At 38.8% G+C, this 16,637-nt stretch overlaps 1 protein-coding gene across 6 annotated transcripts in view; it reads left to right on the top strand.

Annotated features, from left to right (window-relative positions):
* Nucleotides 1-291: 291 nt before the first annotated feature.
* C9orf72 (C9orf72-SMCR8 complex subunit) overlaps nucleotides 292-16,637 on the top strand; it is a 42,581-nt gene continuing 26,235 nt past the window's right edge. For 3 of the 6 annotated variants that reach the window (XM_082467593.1, XM_082467594.1, XM_082467592.1), the window contains exons 1-5: nucleotides 293-5,559; nucleotides 10,237-10,724; nucleotides 11,850-11,909; nucleotides 15,397-15,492; nucleotides 16,244-16,308. In XM_082467593.1, coding sequence (XP_082323719.1) covers nucleotides 10,281-10,724; nucleotides 11,850-11,909; nucleotides 15,397-15,492; nucleotides 16,244-16,308 — 665 coding nt within the window. In that variant the 5' untranslated portion in view covers nucleotides 293-5,559; nucleotides 10,237-10,280. The other 3 variants (XM_082467596.1, XM_082467597.1, XM_082467595.1) reach the window with 3 other exon arrangements.

Below are 16,637 nucleotides of genomic sequence, written 5' to 3'. Positions count from 1 at the left end.
GATGAATGGATAAAGAAGATGTGGCACATATATACAATGGAATATTACTCAGCCATAAAAAGAAATGAAATGGAGGTATTTGTAATGAGGTGGATGGAGTTAGAGTCTGTCATACAGAGTGAAGTAAGTCAGAAAGAGAAAAGCAAATACCATATGCTAACACATATATATGGAATCTAAGGAAAAAAAAAAAAAGAAAAGGTCATGAAGAACCTAGTGGCAAGATGGGAATAAAGACACAGACCTACTAGAGAATGGACTTGAGGCTATGGGGAGGGGGAGGGGTGAGATGTGACAGGGTGAGAGAGTGTCATGGACATATATACACTACCAAATGTAAAATAGATAGCTAGTGGGAAGCAGCCGCATAGCACAGGGAGATCAGCTCGGTGCTTTGTGACCACCTAGAGGGGTGGGATAGGGAGGGTGGGAGGGAGGGAGATGCAAGAGGGAAGAGATATGGGAACATATGTATATGTATAACTGATTCACTTTGTTATAAAGCAGAAACTAACACACCATTGTAAAGCAATTATACTCCAGTAAAGATGTTCAAAAAAAAAAAAAAAAGATGTGAAGTGTCTTTTCCAAGAAAATTATAAAACCTAATTAACGAATACAAGAGAAGTTGTAAGTAGAGAGACAGACCATGCTCATAAATGGAAAGACAAGAAACTGATCTATAAATTCTATGCAACAACAATAAAAATCTCACAAAGGTTATTTGTGGAAGTTTACAGGCCAGTCGGTTCTCACGTTCACAGAAGAAAAATGACCAAGTTGGTCAAGATGATTTTGAAGAAGAAAAAGAATAGATGTCAAAACTGCCCAGGTGTTAAAACATTTTAAAACTAAGTGACCTGACAGAGGCAGATATAGAGAACAAACTAGTGGTTACCAGTGGGGAGAGGGAAGGGGGGAGGGGCAAGATAGGGGTAGGGGATTATGAGGTACAAACTATCATGTATATAATAAGCTATAAGGATATACTGTACAACATGGGGAATACAGCCAATATTTTATAATAACTGTAAATGAAGTATAACCTGTAAAAATTGTGAATCACTATATTGTACACCTGTAACTTATTTAAAAAAAAAAAACTTAGTGACCTGTGATTTTGGCTCAGAGACATTAGTTGTGGTTTTATATTTCTTTGCTGGGTTAAAGAAATAGTGTGGAGAAGGGAGATAGGAAAAATGACCCAGATGACAAAAAAGAAATGGTCTCCTTCACAGCTCCTCATCCACTTTAAAGCAGAGTGACCCTGATCCTTAAACAGAACGACCCCGACTCTTAAATAAAGACAAAAGCTAGTTTCAAAAGAAGCACTTACACCACAGGAGCCTGGCCTAAGGATAATAACAGTTGGAGCGAAGTTTCAATCAGCCACCTGGCATTTGCCCATCATCTGATATGAGCTAAAAACAAAGGAGTCGGAACATGAAACTGTTAAGCACACTGCCCTGGGTCTCAAATAGCCTGGGACAAAGCTGAGAGGTGGAAGTCACACGTGAAATAAGGAACCTACTTACAAAGCAACATCCTAGTAAGTACAATAAAGTACAAGTATAAACACAAAAAAATGCTGAGAGTTGCAAGCAGAGGGGTAACCACAGGCAGATGTGCTCCGGGGCATATTCTGAGGTGGGTCTGGGAAGCTTATGGCTAGTGAGGGAGTCATTGCCGTTGAGAGTGCTTTCGGTCATCTGCTCCTGGTCCACTGCAACTCAGGCCTCCGGTAGGGCAGCCCCAGCACCATCACTGTGCACTGTTGATTCCACCCCAATTCCATCAACATATGATAAACTCATCAAGCTAAAACTTCATAATCTGTCTTCTATAATAAATTAGCTAATGATCTGGTCTTAAGATTTTAGAAAATGGTCGGCCTGTCTTCCTACTTCTTGTTGTCTTTCTTGTTGTGTGTTACATGGGGCTGCAGTGAACTAGGAATTCTTCCCCTGGAGACTCTTTATCTGAGGCCTTAGATCACTCACAACTGTTGCTTGCAGATCACCGGTATGGAAGGAACAGAGGTTAATACCTGGCCAAGAATGTGATTCCTCCCATTGAGAGGCTTACTGACTTGTTTATAGAATGGTGAGTCCCAGGAGGACCCGAAAAGAAATACATATTGGATCCTAATGATGTTCTCTTGCAGGGGCACTGCCTACATTAAGCATTATTAGAACTATAGACTGTTAGCTCCAATCATGGACACACTACAGCTTTCTAAACCATTTATATCACACTAGCTCACTAACTTGATATATCCAGGAACCAAGATTCCAACTGGAAGTACCTCAGTTGGGTGTTAGGTCATTCATATTCCAACCAAAAGGTAACATAAATTGCATATTAATAAGCCTGAAATGATTAAAGCAACCACATAAAATCTTATTACTTAAAAGAAATTAAACTCACTGTGGTTTATTCAGCAATATTCCTCATCCATGTCCAAAGTCAGATTGTTCACGTGCCAGTCACAGTTAAATCTAATTTGCTGTAATCCTGGTAAACAGGAGGTAATCAACAAGTCCTCAGCTCCAGCTCCGAAGCAACACATAACACATTTCTGAAATACATTAATAAAGAGAGGATGGGGAAAAGGCTTTCTGACCATAACTGACATTTGTGATGTAGCAAGAAGGTTCTCTGAGTTCTGACATTCTATTTATTGGAATTATAAATATGTACATTGTTTACGTGGTTTGTAATTTGTTATTGCTTCTGTTACCCCTGCATAGTTACTGAGATTAGAGCCCCAATTTCTTGACTGTCTGTTTTAAATTCTTAGCTTGCTTGATCTCAGGTCAGCCTCACAACAACCCTTCGGGAAATTATTCTGCTTGCCATTTTGCAGCTGAGGAAACTGAGGCACAGAGAAGTTAAGTATTGCCCAAAGTCTCATAACTAATCAAAGGCAGAGACAATACTTACAACAACTCTGATGCCAGAGCCCAAGCTCTTAAACATGTGCCCCACGGCTTCCCTAGGGTAAAGCCTTTTTGTATAATTGCTCATTAATTATATGTGGATTGGTGGTTAGCTCAAACATTTCTAAATAGGGTCTTAGGGATACCATCCTGGTTGGAAATGGGGAACTAGGGCTCTTGCTTTAAGATATGTTTCAATAGCAAAACCTATTTTCACTTAAGCAGTATAGTTATTTGGGGTGGTTTATTTGGACTGATTAACAGAATTTGGAGGGGTTAAGGGTTAAAGTCCTCCCAAGCCATCCTTTGGTGCTGCTAGTATGGATCACATTACTACATACTTAACATCATTTTTTTTTTTGGTTTCCTGAAGAAGCAATGTGTGCTAGGATACCTGTCTTCCTATTTTACACCTTTGAGCATGAAAATACTATGAACCACAGTACTAAGTCACAACTACTTTTTCTCTCCGACTGGATTTTTCCTGCTCTGATCCACTGAAAGACATACAAGCTACTGCTACACAATGCCTGAACAATTGTTCAATTAGATGTGAGGGGGAAAATGCACATTCACTAACTACAAAGCATCATGCATACAGAGCCACTTTCAATATGTATCTTAGTCTCATGGTCATGCAGAATTTAGGCCTTGGTGTTTGATTCTCTCTTAGTTGTTCTAGGGTTGATATTGCACAAAACCAGAATTGGAGACAAGGGAAATTTTGTCCCTAGGCAGAATTTTGAAATAGGAAAAACTGTTCTTGGCACTGTATTCCTCTCTTAGGCACTTAATCTGAGTCCCAATCTTACTCTGAACTGGAGGTGTTGGTACTGTCCCCCATAGGTATTCTGAGAAAGTCTGTCATCCACTCAGTACAAGCCTGGTGTCCTCAGGACTCAGTGGGCTCTGGAATTGCACAAAACTGGCCTGAATCAGCTAGCTAAGTGGCTTTGGGTAAATAATCTCTCTGAACCTTGGTCATATCTTCTGTAAAACAGGGATGATAATATCTATATCCTAAATGTGTTAGGAGGATTGAGCGTAATTCTTTTTTTTTTTTAATTTACTTATTTTATTTATTTTTGGCTGTGTTGGGTCTTCATTGCTGCACGCAGGCTTTCTCTAGTTGTGGCGAGCGGAGGCTACTCTTCGTTGTAGTGCGCGGGCTTCTCATTGCAGTGGCTTCTCTTGTTGTGGAGCACCGGCTCTAGGCAGGTGGGCTTCAGCAGTTGTAGCACGTGGGCTCAGTAGTTGTGGCTCGTGGGCTCTAGAGTGCAGGCTCACTAGTTGTGGCGCATGGGCTTAGTTGTTCCGCGGCATGTGGGATCCTCCCGAACCAGGGATCAAACCCATGTCCCCTGCATTGGCAGGTGGATTCTTAACCACTGCACCACCAGGGAAGCCCCAAGTGTAATTCTTTATGTAGGCTGAGAAGCACAATACCAAAGACACAGTAGGAACTAGATAAATGGTAGATTTTTTCGTGTTTGATATAAGCATAAAGCATAGGTAAGGGGTCTATTTCTGCAGAGGGTATAGGTTTGAGGGAGTCATTTTGTGTATTTCTTCCTCTGAATGATAAAGATATCCTACGTGATTTTTAAAGATGAAAAATGTTAAGTGCCACTCATCTGTAGCGAATAACCTGAAAATACACACTTGTGGACCAAAAGGCTTACTTAACTGGAGATTAAAAACAAAAAATCTTACAGCACATAACAAAACAATAAAGTACATTTTCAAAGGTGAAAAAAAAAAAACCCACCCAACTCATCCACATTGTGCAACTAGCTAATAGGATGTTTAAAGACAAGAAAATCATCCTTGAGAAAATGCTTACATGTAAAGACAAAATTGTTGTGACTATATATTGTGGGAAAGAAAATTAACTAACGAGGCTTAGGGTGAAGTTACAGTGTACTGAATTGTGCCATTAAAAAAACCAAATCCATTCGTTCATCAACTATTTGTAGAGCGCCTGCTACCTGCCAAGCACAAACAAAACCATTCACAACCACCAACTCTTCTTTGCTTTCTTGGGGCCCAGGAGTCTTCCCCGTTAAGAACGGAACTATCTCGGTTATCAGCTTACGCTAAATTTACCGAGCGCGTCATTGAGCAAAGGAACATAGCAAGCCGACCCCGACCCCCGCCTTGCGCAGATCTCGTGCGTTTACGTATAATCGCATTTCGAAAACACCAAGGCGTACCTACGGTGTCCCACGAGGAAATGGTAGCGCAACAACAGCGACTTGTTCCGCCCGCGTGAAAGATGGCGCTTGACGCGTCAGCCATCCCTGCTGCCCGGTTTCTTCTTTAAGGGGGCGGGGCCTAGAGCGAGCAGGGGGTGTGTTTAGGAGGTGTGTGGCTTTGTTTTTCCCGCCCTTTCTCTCCTCCCCTTGCTCTCACAGTATTCGCTAAGGGTGAATGAGGAAAGATCTGATAAAATTTACCAGAAGAGCACAAGGCGGGAAACGACCACGGCGTGAAGCGGGTTCGGGGACGCAACGCGCGCGGGGGCGGGGCCAGGGCCGCGGGGGCGGGACTGCGGTTGCGGTCCTATGCCCGCAGCAGCGGCGGCGGCGGCGGTGGCGGAGGCGCAGGCGGTGGCGAGTAGGTGAGTGAGAACCCGGCGTGTAGGTGGCTGTTTGGGCTCCGGGTGCCGGGACCGCGCGGGCGGCAGCGGAGGCTCTCGCCAGGGCTCTGCTCGGCTGGTCCTCTCTTTGCCGCTCTCTTCCCTGATCGAAAGCCGGCATCGGGATTTTCAGCCCGGCGACCAGTGGAGTTGCCTTCATCCGGGCTTTCTGGCAGTGGCGGCGCAGAGGCAGGGGGATAGGGATCGGTTCGCTTTTCCGCGCACAGCCTCCGAGCTGGCTCCTTCTCGGGGTCCCGGCGTGACACTCAGAGGGACCCGTCGGACCCCCTGTGCCGTGACTCAAGGAAAAGGAGCCTCGGGCACCGAGAGGCCTGGCCCGGGGAAAACCAGAGGGCGGGAGGCGCGCGGCTGCTCCGTACCAAGTCGGGGTCCGAGAGGGGATAAAGCGGCGTGGCGTGGGGTAATACTACTCGTCTACAGAACTTGAAGTTTCTAAGGATTGCTGATGTCTTGTAAATTTGGGCAGCAATTCTAGACTGTCTTTTGCTCCCGTTCTGTGGTTCATGACCTGCTTACTTCACTTCTCCGAGGATACACAGACTTACTTAAAGGAAGTGACCATTATGACTTGGGCATCACTTGACTGATGGTATCGGTTGCAAAAAGAAGTGCACTGATTACGCGTCTGCTGTGACCACTCGGTCTGACTGGCCCCGGTGAACTCCACCAGGCTTCTGTATTCAGGAGACCGGGAGGTCATGCACTTGCCCGAGAGAGATGGCCCTTTAAGAAACAATGAAGATTGTTAGGCTCTAGTTAAAACAGTCTGGTTGTAGCCAGTGGATAAATATCAATTCAAACTGTTCTCATCTCTCTTGTGATGCAAAGCAAGGGGACACAATACGTCTGGCACTTTAATTTGTACAAAGAGATTGGAAAATACTGTTAGATACGATCTTAGACTTTGGAAAACTTTTAACATAAAGGGAACATCACAGAAGCAAGAATACAATATATGGGAAATTAATAATATGGAGTCAGAGTACTTGAAGTATGATGGTGTTATGTGACACAGACACTGTTGCCAGCACCTTGGCAGTCTAGGAAAGCCCTGAATCAGTTGGAAACTACCTCATGATGCCTGTTCTCTTTACGCACATGAAACAAAAACAAGAGAAGTGATAGACCACATTGCAGATTGTGCACTATGCCAGAACTAACCTGCTCCAAGGAAACAGTTACATAGGGGCTAAAGTGTTTTTTCCCCACCTTATAAAGTTGATAAAATAGTGTCTTTCTTTGGCCCTGTTAGCAGTTCAGAATTTACTTTCAGAGAGAGAGAAAACCAGAGGAGACTCCTATCTTTCAAGCCTGCCCTTGGGCTCTATTTTAATTAAGTAATTCTAAGGAGTAGTAGGTTAGCCTGCCTATTTGAGAAACTGGAGCTGTGAGAGATGGTCTGATAGTGATATGATGAATTTAACCTCTGAGTCTTGAAAAGTGTTGCGAACTATCTGGTGTTGCAAGCAGATCACTGTCAATAAAGTTGGTCTGGGCAGCTCCTGTTTTGGAAGGTGGGCTGGTTTAGGATCCTTCTCTTAGAGCTGGGAGAAAATAAACAGAAAACATGGTTACAAGAAGTGTGGGCCTTATGATGGTTGAATTCTGATTTGCAACAGCAGTGGACCAACCAACTTTCTAAATATCAATCAGAGAAGAGATGGCTGATTTTTAGCAAAGGTTTAAGAAAAAGCAAAACTTCAAAACTACCCCTGTGCTAACAGTTTTAACAGATGATAATTAGTATAATCTCTACATCTGCATATGTTGGATGATTTTCAGGAAGTATATTGGGTACATCCTCATGAACCCTGTTTTTTGTTTACAGGAGTGTGGCAAGCCACTGTGTCACCCAATTTGAATCCTGGCTTCCCTCAAAGACTCTTACGGCTTTTGTTTGATAACTCTCTGGTGTAGCCAGCACTACATGTAAATAAGATATATAGATAAAAGACTTGATTCTGAACTGATTTTTTTGAGCCATGTCTGTACGTATGGATTTTCTTTACCAAAGATGATGACTTTAAGTGTTAGTAGACTCATTTTACTACTCTCCTAACTACTCCTCTGTGACTTTTGGCAGGATTTAAAGCTAAACAATTCAACATAATCTTTGTCCCTTATTCTCTTTCTAATGATACTAGCAATGAGATTGAATGTAATTAGTGGTCTATAATAGTTGAGTTTTCACAATCAGGTAAAAAGTTGTCCCATAATCTAACCATATTTGCTCCAGGGCTCAATTCCATTTAAGGAAGTGTTTTTATTTTCAACATAATGATGAAATGTTTGAGTTGCAGTATTGCCTTTATGATTATTCACCTTTTTTATCCAAAAAGGAAGAACAAAAGAAGAATATGTTACCATATAATTGTATAGCTCTGTGTTTACTTAATTCGTCTCCTTGGCCTCTAGTTTGCTGTTGTTAATTATCATAGCATCATTACAGTTTCAATTCAGATTATATTCCTATATTCTGTCATTATAAACTGACTGTTTAAATTGTATCCATAACAGTGGATATTTTAAACAAACTATACAACTTATACCCAGTGTAGCCTCTTAAGTCTATTAAATTGATATAACACATTTAAAAAGTGAATATTTCCTAAATGAATTTCTAAAATAAAAAATACACAAGAACTGTTCTTGTGTTAAACCATTTCTGCACATACCTACTGTAAAGCGTTTTGCCAAGCACTTACAACTATTCTTGACATCATGATAAAAGTGCTCATACAGTACTCTAAAATTAGAGTCGTTTTTTGTTGGGGTTTTTTTTTGCTTTTCATCAATCTCTGAACTCTCCTGAAAAGATGTAGATCAAATTCTTTAAGTAAAATGGTTTACTTTGACATGAATTTAGTTACAGATAAAATGTTAATTCCCAAAGCAATCATACAGGCAAAGATAGATATATCATAGTTCACCTATTATTAACTACTATCCTTTACCATTATATGACGAATAGATTCTACAATTTTAGACTTGTTTAAATGAAATTGGTATTGAATATGCATAGGTATTCAATTTTAATATTAGGCAGGAATGATTCATTTTACATTAACATCACATTGAATGTACACTTTCAGAGTGATACAATGGGGTGGGTTAAGATATACAAGAGACCTGGATTCCAGCCTGGCTTGGTGACCTTGGGCAATTCCTCTTCTCTGTTTTCTCAGTAGATTGAAAGGTTGACCGGGCCCATCCAATCATTTAGTTCTCTACATGTTTTAAATAACTAAAGTTTTTTTACTTTAACTGTTTAGTATAACTCTCTTTGCAATGATAAAAGGCTACGCTGCTTTCTTGAATAGCATATTAAATGTATTTATCTGTCATTTTAAACACCAGTATTGGGCCTTAGCATCCTGTTACCCAAAGAGAATCATTGAGTGCATTGAGGACTTTTTGCTCATTTTCTCTTATGGTTCTAGATTGTTGTATTCTTGCAAGCTTTTGCCTTTTTTTTTTTTCTTTTCTTTTCTTATCAGCTTTTAAGGTTTTCTGCTGTCAGGTGTGGACTGCCATAACAAAGTACCACAAACTGGGTGATGTAAAAATGAGAAAAATGTATTCTCTCTCTGTTCTGAAAGCTAGAAGCCTGAAATAAGGTGTTGGAAGGGGCATGCTCCTCTAAAGGCTCCACGGAAGAATCATTCTTTGCCTCTTTTTAGCTTCTGATAGTTACCAGCAGTCCTTCACATTCCTTGGCTTGTAGCTGCATCACTCCAGTTTCTGCCTTCATCTTCGCATGGCCCTGTTTTCCCTGTCTGTGTGTCTCCAAATCTTTCTCTCCTTGTAAGGACACCAGCCATTGGATTAGGACCCCCATCTTAACTTGATTACACCTATTTCCAAATAAGGTCACATTCACAGATACAGGGCGTTAGAACTTGAGCATATATTTTGTGGGGGACATAGTTCAGCCCACAACAAGTGTCATGGTCTCTAGCTGAGCCCTCCCTTTCTCAGTTTGTTTCCCTTTAGTTCCTATGGTTTAGGAACCAAATATCCTATCATATTAGAATTGCATATAGGCTGGATATTTAGAAACAGTGAGGATCCATTCTCTGAGCTTTAGTATATAATATTTTATATTAATGTTCAGAGGCTTTTTTTAAGGCCATCATTATTTTGGATTTCTAAGTGTATGCCCTGAATATAAGTGGCATGTTACTATGTATGGTAGTACATTTTGCGATCATCATATCGCAAACACTTAATATGCACCTGCCATGCTAGTTTAATGTCTCTTTCATGTAGGAGACATGCTTCCAAATCTTTTTGACTGAAGAGGAGAAAACCACGTATACGTAAATCATTTGAGGGTTTGGGGGTTTTTTTGACCTTAGAATGCCTTTTTTTTCTTTTTTAAAATTGATTTACAATGTTGTGTTTCTGCTGTACAGCAAAATGAACCAGTTATACATATACATATATCCACTCTTTTTTAGATTCTTTTCCCATATAGGTCATTACAGAGTACTGAGTAGAGTTCCCTGTGCTATAGGTTCTTATTAGTTATCTATTTTATATATAGTAGTGTATATATGTCAGTCCCAAAATTTGCGTTTTTGATGGATGACTTAAAATCGCTGAACCTAATCACTGGTTTTGTATGTCATTGTTCAGATAACCTTGGAGCTTTTGGATAATGTGACAGTTGGGATGCAGTGATGTCGACTCTCTGTCCACCACCTTCTCCAGCTGTTGCCAAGACAGAGATTGCTTTAAGTGGTGAATCCCCTTTATTAGCAGCAACCTTTGCTTACTGGGACAATATTCTTGGTCCTAGAGTAAGGCACATTTGGGCTCCAAAGACAGAACAGTTACTTCTAAGCGACGGAGAAATAACTTTTCTTGCCAACCATACCCTCAATGGAGAAATCCTTCGAAATGCAGAGAGTGGGGCGATAGACGTAAAGTTTTTTGTCTTGTCTGAAAAAGGAGTAATTATTGTTTCATTAATCTTCGATGGAAACTGGAATGGGGATAGGAGCACCTATGGACTATCAATTATACTTCCCCAGACGGAACTGAGTTTCTATCTCCCACTTCACAGAGTGTGTGTGGATAGATTAACACACATTATCCGGAAGGGAAGGATATGGATGCACAAGGTGAGTGGGTTTGGAAGCTTATTAAGCATGCTAACCTAGCCACTGAAAGTTTACCTTCTGATGCATTTTTATCTAATTTTTAGAAATTATATGCAATTAACTTCAAACAGGAACTGTTATTTGCTTCTACCCTATTAGGTACGGATAGATCTAGGCTGATGTCTGTGGTCTTCTAACCCTGGAAAGTAGGAGATGATAGCATCACATTGTAAATAGAAAGCCAGAAGCTTAGAGAAATAAGGAAACATAAATTTTAGAGTCTGGATTTGTCTTGGGAGCCTTTGACTCTAAAAGCTTTTTGTTTCTGCATTGCATGACCCTATCTTTCACTTACCACTGTGTGGGTGTAAGCAGTTCAGAACAATAGTTTTGTAACCATTTGCCCAAATAACCTTTGGTCCCTTTAATTTCTTTGCCAAGTTCCCAAATTTGTAAAATGAAGAAGTTGGACGAAATGGTTTTCAGGAGATATTCCTTTTAATTTTGTAGATTGAGCTAGAGGAAATCATTGTTGTCCCCTAATCTTATAGTTTAATATATAGTGATAATTATATTTCCATATACTGTAATTTTGGCAGATGAGAAGAACAAATTTAATTCTCCTTTCTGCTTTGCAGTTTGATACTAACATGGAAGTCCACTAAAGCCTTACTGATTTTATAAGGCTTTTACCAAATAGCAAGGAAAAATAGTATCTTTTAAAAGAAGAGTTTTTTACTGTGTTTGCAGGCTTGCCTCCTTATTTCTCACATGCTTATGAAAATCATGTAAAATCTGGAAGCTGTATAGTCACTAGATTCATCTAGATCTTATCTAATTTGAAAAGTACAAATTATTAGTTTCCTTTGTGAAACTATGCAGATGTTACATTGACTCTTTCTGTCACATTATCTGTTTTTAACTGCAGACAAAAAGGGTGTTTTTATTTTATTTCGTATTGTCTATGAGAGCATGGATTTGTTGGGTTAATACCCCCCGACTTTTTTTTTTGCCCTAAAGTGGAACGTGTTTTTCCCATGAACTAAATTACCCAAGAAGATGTCTGCCATTTAACTGTATTGTGAAAAATAAACAAGTATCAAAATGTTGTGGTTTTTTTATTTTAATGAATTTTCTCTCGCTCAGGAAAGGCAAGAAAATGTCCAGAAGATCATCTTGGAAGGCACAGAGAGAATGGAAGATCAGGTAAGGTGCAGATTGCATATTACCGGACACTGCTAAACCCACTACATATGTCTGTATAAAGCTAAGGGCTGCTTCTGTTAAGGCCTTGAAGACATATTTGTTTGACAGAGTGAGCCTGAGCACGAACAGAATCTTTATGGAGATAAATGGAATAAACTGGATGAAAACTTCCATATCTTAGACCTGAAGAGTTAAATAAATAAAGGATAATAATAATTGCATCCACAAATTAATATTTTGCTTCCCTTTTTTTCTGTTTGCATGGGATAAGTTTTGGATAACTTGTTCATAGTAAAAATTTTAAATTCTATATGAGTTTTGTTTTTTTTTTTTTAAGGTATTGCTTCTCAAACATTTCCACAGAAGTAGTTGTAACAGGAGAGTGAGTGCCCCTAAAGTATCTGGGGGTACAGACACAGCTCTAAGCATCATATTTCTTTGAAGTCCCGTGTTGTATCTTTAAAACTCATGCAATTTACATTTTATTCCGTGATATATCTTTTTGTTTTAATATTACAGTTTGCCGGTGATATTCCTCACCTTCTTACCACTCGGGCTTCCAGTGGTATCAAGTCTCCAGGAAAACATGCTGTGTTTATCCCATGGTTTTGAACATCCTTAGGGAGCAGGCACCAGGGTTTGAGAAGCATGATTGCAAGGGTATGGCTTCCCTTATGGAAATTAATTGCAAAACATTTCAGTCTAGGGCAGAGACGTTCAGAAGGCGAATCCCCGAAGGAGAAAGTGCTCTTTGCTTTTACTCTCATTGCTTCGGGCCACCCTCCTTGCTCCTCTGTTAAAACTCCAGTCTAAACTGGCCTTCTCCCTAGTTCTCTTTAGCTTGCCTGAGACAATGATATTTTAAACAATGAACTTTTTCTAAAAGTTTGTCAAACTACAGGAACATGAACAAGGGAAATACAAAACCCTATAAAATGATCTTCTTTACAAAATTGTTATGTTTGTACTTTTGTAAATAACTTTTACAAAAGTCAGAAGGAGGTAATTATGGGGCAAGTTCTAAGACTTACAAGGAAATGTTTCCCTTTACTCAGAGAAGCCCAGCCTTTGCTTGCTGGTCAGTAAGCAGAGTGCCAAGGAATGGGATGACTTTCACCAACTTCTAGATGTACCTGCTAGTTACGGAGTAACTAGTAGACTTATCTCAAAATAACGAAATTTAGGACCCAGTAAAATTCTCCTGTTTCTGGGATTTTTTTTCAAACCAGAAACCTGTACTTAAAAAGTTGACCACTATTAACATTAAGGTTTATTTCTCGTTTAAGGGCTTTTGTTGAAAATGTTATCCTATCCCTTGTATGTCAGGAGGAAAGTATACTTGGACAAACTGGAGGTTTTTAAAGGGGAAACGTTCACCTGCTGAAAAGTTCAAGTTAGAGAAGTCCAAGGAGGAAATAACTGGAAGCATTTTCTTTTAGAGCATCTTCTGTGTTCAACTGTCTAGGATTTGTCATTGTTGTTAAGCTTCAATGAGCATATCCATTTGCTTATGATGATAAATGTCTGAGATGCTGTGTATGACATACTATATATGCCTACACCTAAGGGAAGGTATTTTCCCATAACTATCCTTTCTGAAAAGGAGTCACCTGATAATCGAGTTCTTGCAAATCTCATATCATGTGCTTGCAGTGACTTTATTTTGAACAATAAATACTGTTTGAGGATGATACTTAGTCTAAAACAACTTTAATCAGTGCTAGTTTTAGATGCTTATAGCTGTCATCTGATAAAATCGTTTTACAGGGAAGCAAATTTAACGCAGCTTCAGTTATTAATCTTTTTGAGTTGCATGTGTTGATTGTTGTAGTTGTAAGCAGACGTTTAAAAAATTACTTTGAAAAGTGAAAACAATGAGTGGTTTTATGTTACTACAGGATGGATTTTTTTTTTTTTTTAATAATAAAACCTCCTGTGTGATGCAAGGGTGCCTATTAGGATAAAATTTCCAGAGACAGCATCACATTTAAATTCTGAAGCAACTTATATGATAAGGGGCTCTGAAAACTAGGTTTGGTCACTCAAAAAAAGGACTGACTGTAAGGATGACAGAGGTTCTAATTTGAATATGCATGTAGTGAGTTTGAATATAATCATTTCATAAAACATGAATGAGGGGAAAAGTTTTATTGTTAGATCTTAAATAATATGTGATTTTAAAACATGCGTAGCTAAAAATTGATAGACATGTGACAATTTCATCTGCCTCTCTAAAAGTTTACATATTCAGGATGGGCAAAACATTTTGGGGGAGTGGTGGTGGCAGTGAATAAATGAGGGAGCATCTGTATTTGAGACACTTTACGTGTGTGGTGTTCTGTATTGAATTTTCAATTTCATTCTAGAAACTACAGATTTTAAAATTACATCTTTGAGATGTAATAAGTAGTAGCATTACCTTGAAAGAACACTGAAGAAAATTTGTCTGCTTTATTGATTCTTAAAAATATACGTTATGACTTTGATTTGCATTTGGGTAGATTATACCTTATTATGAATGTAGAGATTGAGGGGTTATTTTTAGATTTTTTTTTTTTTTTTTTTTGATGTGGACCAATTTTAAAGTCTTTATTGAATTTGTTACAACACCGCTTCTGTTTTATGTTTTGGTTTTTTGGCCGCGAGGCATGTGGGATCCTAGCTCCATGACCAGGGATCGAACCTGCACCCACTGCGTTGGAAGGCGAAGTCCCAACCACTGGACCACCAGGGAAGTCCTGAGATTGAGTATTGATTCACACTTTACTACTGAGTTATCTGCTGAGCATTTCAAAGCCTTTTTATGCTTGGCTTTCCTCATTTTTAATATAAAATGCATCAGTGACCTTTGATTAACAAAAGTTCTTATATCTCAAAATTTCAAAGGAGATCCTTTCTAAATTTGGTGTGGTGATTTAATTATTTCGTGTAAATGATAAACCAATGATTCCATTCTGACTAAAGAAAATTATTCCTGGGACTTCCCTGGCGATTCAGTGGTTAAGACTCCGTGCTCCCACAACATTGTAAAACAACTGTAGCCCCAATAAAAAACAAAAAAACAAAAAACTATACTTTTAATGAGTTAACGTATTCTAGGCATAGTATGGGACATGGGAAACTTTCCCGTAATAAAGATATTTAATTAACAACAACAAAAAAAGTCTTCGTGCTCCCACTGCAGGGGGTATGGGTTCGATCCCTGGTTGAGGAACTAAGATCCCGCATGCCACACAGTGCAGCCAAAAAAAAGAGAAAAAAAGAAAATTATTCCTGGAAGAATGAAAAGGAGTTTTAAACAGCATGTAAATCCTTTAGAAATAGAAATATTTTGGAGTAGTAGACTTGTTTGGGGCTGTGTTTGAACAAGTTATCAAGTATTTCTATCAAAGGGTGTTATTCATTGCTTTCAGTTTTTGATTTTTTGTTGCCCACTTTATCCTATATTGTGTGACTTTTCTTCACCTCATTTTACTTTTTTATGCAGGGTCAGAGTATTATTCCAATGCTTACTGGGGAAGTAATTCCTGTAATGGAACTGCTTTCATCTATGAAATCCCACAGTGTCCCTGAAGAAATAGATGTAAGTTCTCACTTGTAATGTTAAATAGGAGCAATGGTACGCTTTATCAATTCCCTTGAGTTATATTACTATGATGTATATTAGTAATATTCTAATTTTAGTAATATACATTTTTTTGTCATATATACTATTCATATGAATTATTAGCCACTTTAACAAACACACTTAAAATCCTGAATTTTATGGCCAGAGGCTTTTTAGTCAGTAATGGTAATATGATAAAATTAAATTTATTAAGTTAATTTCTCCACTTTTGTATTTCCTAAGTGAGAGAATTTCAGACCTTAGAGAATCAATCAGTATTTAATGCAGTACTTTTTGTAACAAAGCAGTGTACAAATCACTGGCAGTTAATGGAAGTTCACTTACCTTCACTAATCTGATTTCCTTAATCATTCATTTGTTGAGGGCATTAGGAATTACACACTATGCGTGTATAGAGAAATCTTTAGGAAACTATTTTTGTTGCTCCCTGACTTTGTAATTAAGATGTGTCTCCTGATTGTGACGGCTCAGAAGAGGAAGTTGTTCTTGTAAGCATTGTTGCTTAAGCTGTCTGACCAGCTCACATCATTTGTTCTGCAAGTTTGTAGTGATGCACACAGATTGTTTTATGGGGATTTGTGATGCTCAGAAATGAGGGCAGTGTGTTATACTGAGCCTAGACTTCAGAAAACTTGTGTATTAAAAGTGTTATTTCAGCGTTTTGTTACAGCCAAAATAAATTTTTTTTTTTTTTGGTGCATTTCAGATAGCTGATACAGTTCTCAATGATGATGATATTGGTGACAGTTGTCATGAAGGCTTTCTTCTCAAGTAAGAATTTTGTTTCTTTTTGTAAAAGCTGGATGAAGCAGATGCAAATCTTACGCTCACCTGTGACAAGATTGGGAAGGAAGAAAATAATAACAGAATGCCTGCCTTCATTATTCTAGGGTCAAAATGCATATCTGAACTATTGCTTAGCTTGTGTTACTTCTTTACTTATCACATGCCTATATATTTGATGTTACTCTACTTAATATTTAAAGAAGCTGAATTTCCGTAGTACCCAGACAAGAATTCTTGGACCCTCGTTTGGTTCCGGTTTCTTGTTTTTCTTCTCATTAAAGCTGAAACTAAGAATCCTTTCAAATTAAGTTGCA

This window comes from Balaenoptera physalus (genome assembly GCF_965194825.1).
Source record: "Balaenoptera physalus genome assembly, chromosome: 7".
Lineage (NCBI taxonomy): Eukaryota > Metazoa > Chordata > Mammalia > Artiodactyla > Balaenopteridae > Balaenoptera > Balaenoptera physalus.
Note: the sequence above shows the minus strand (reverse complement) of the source record. Positions and strands in the feature narration are given on the sequence as shown.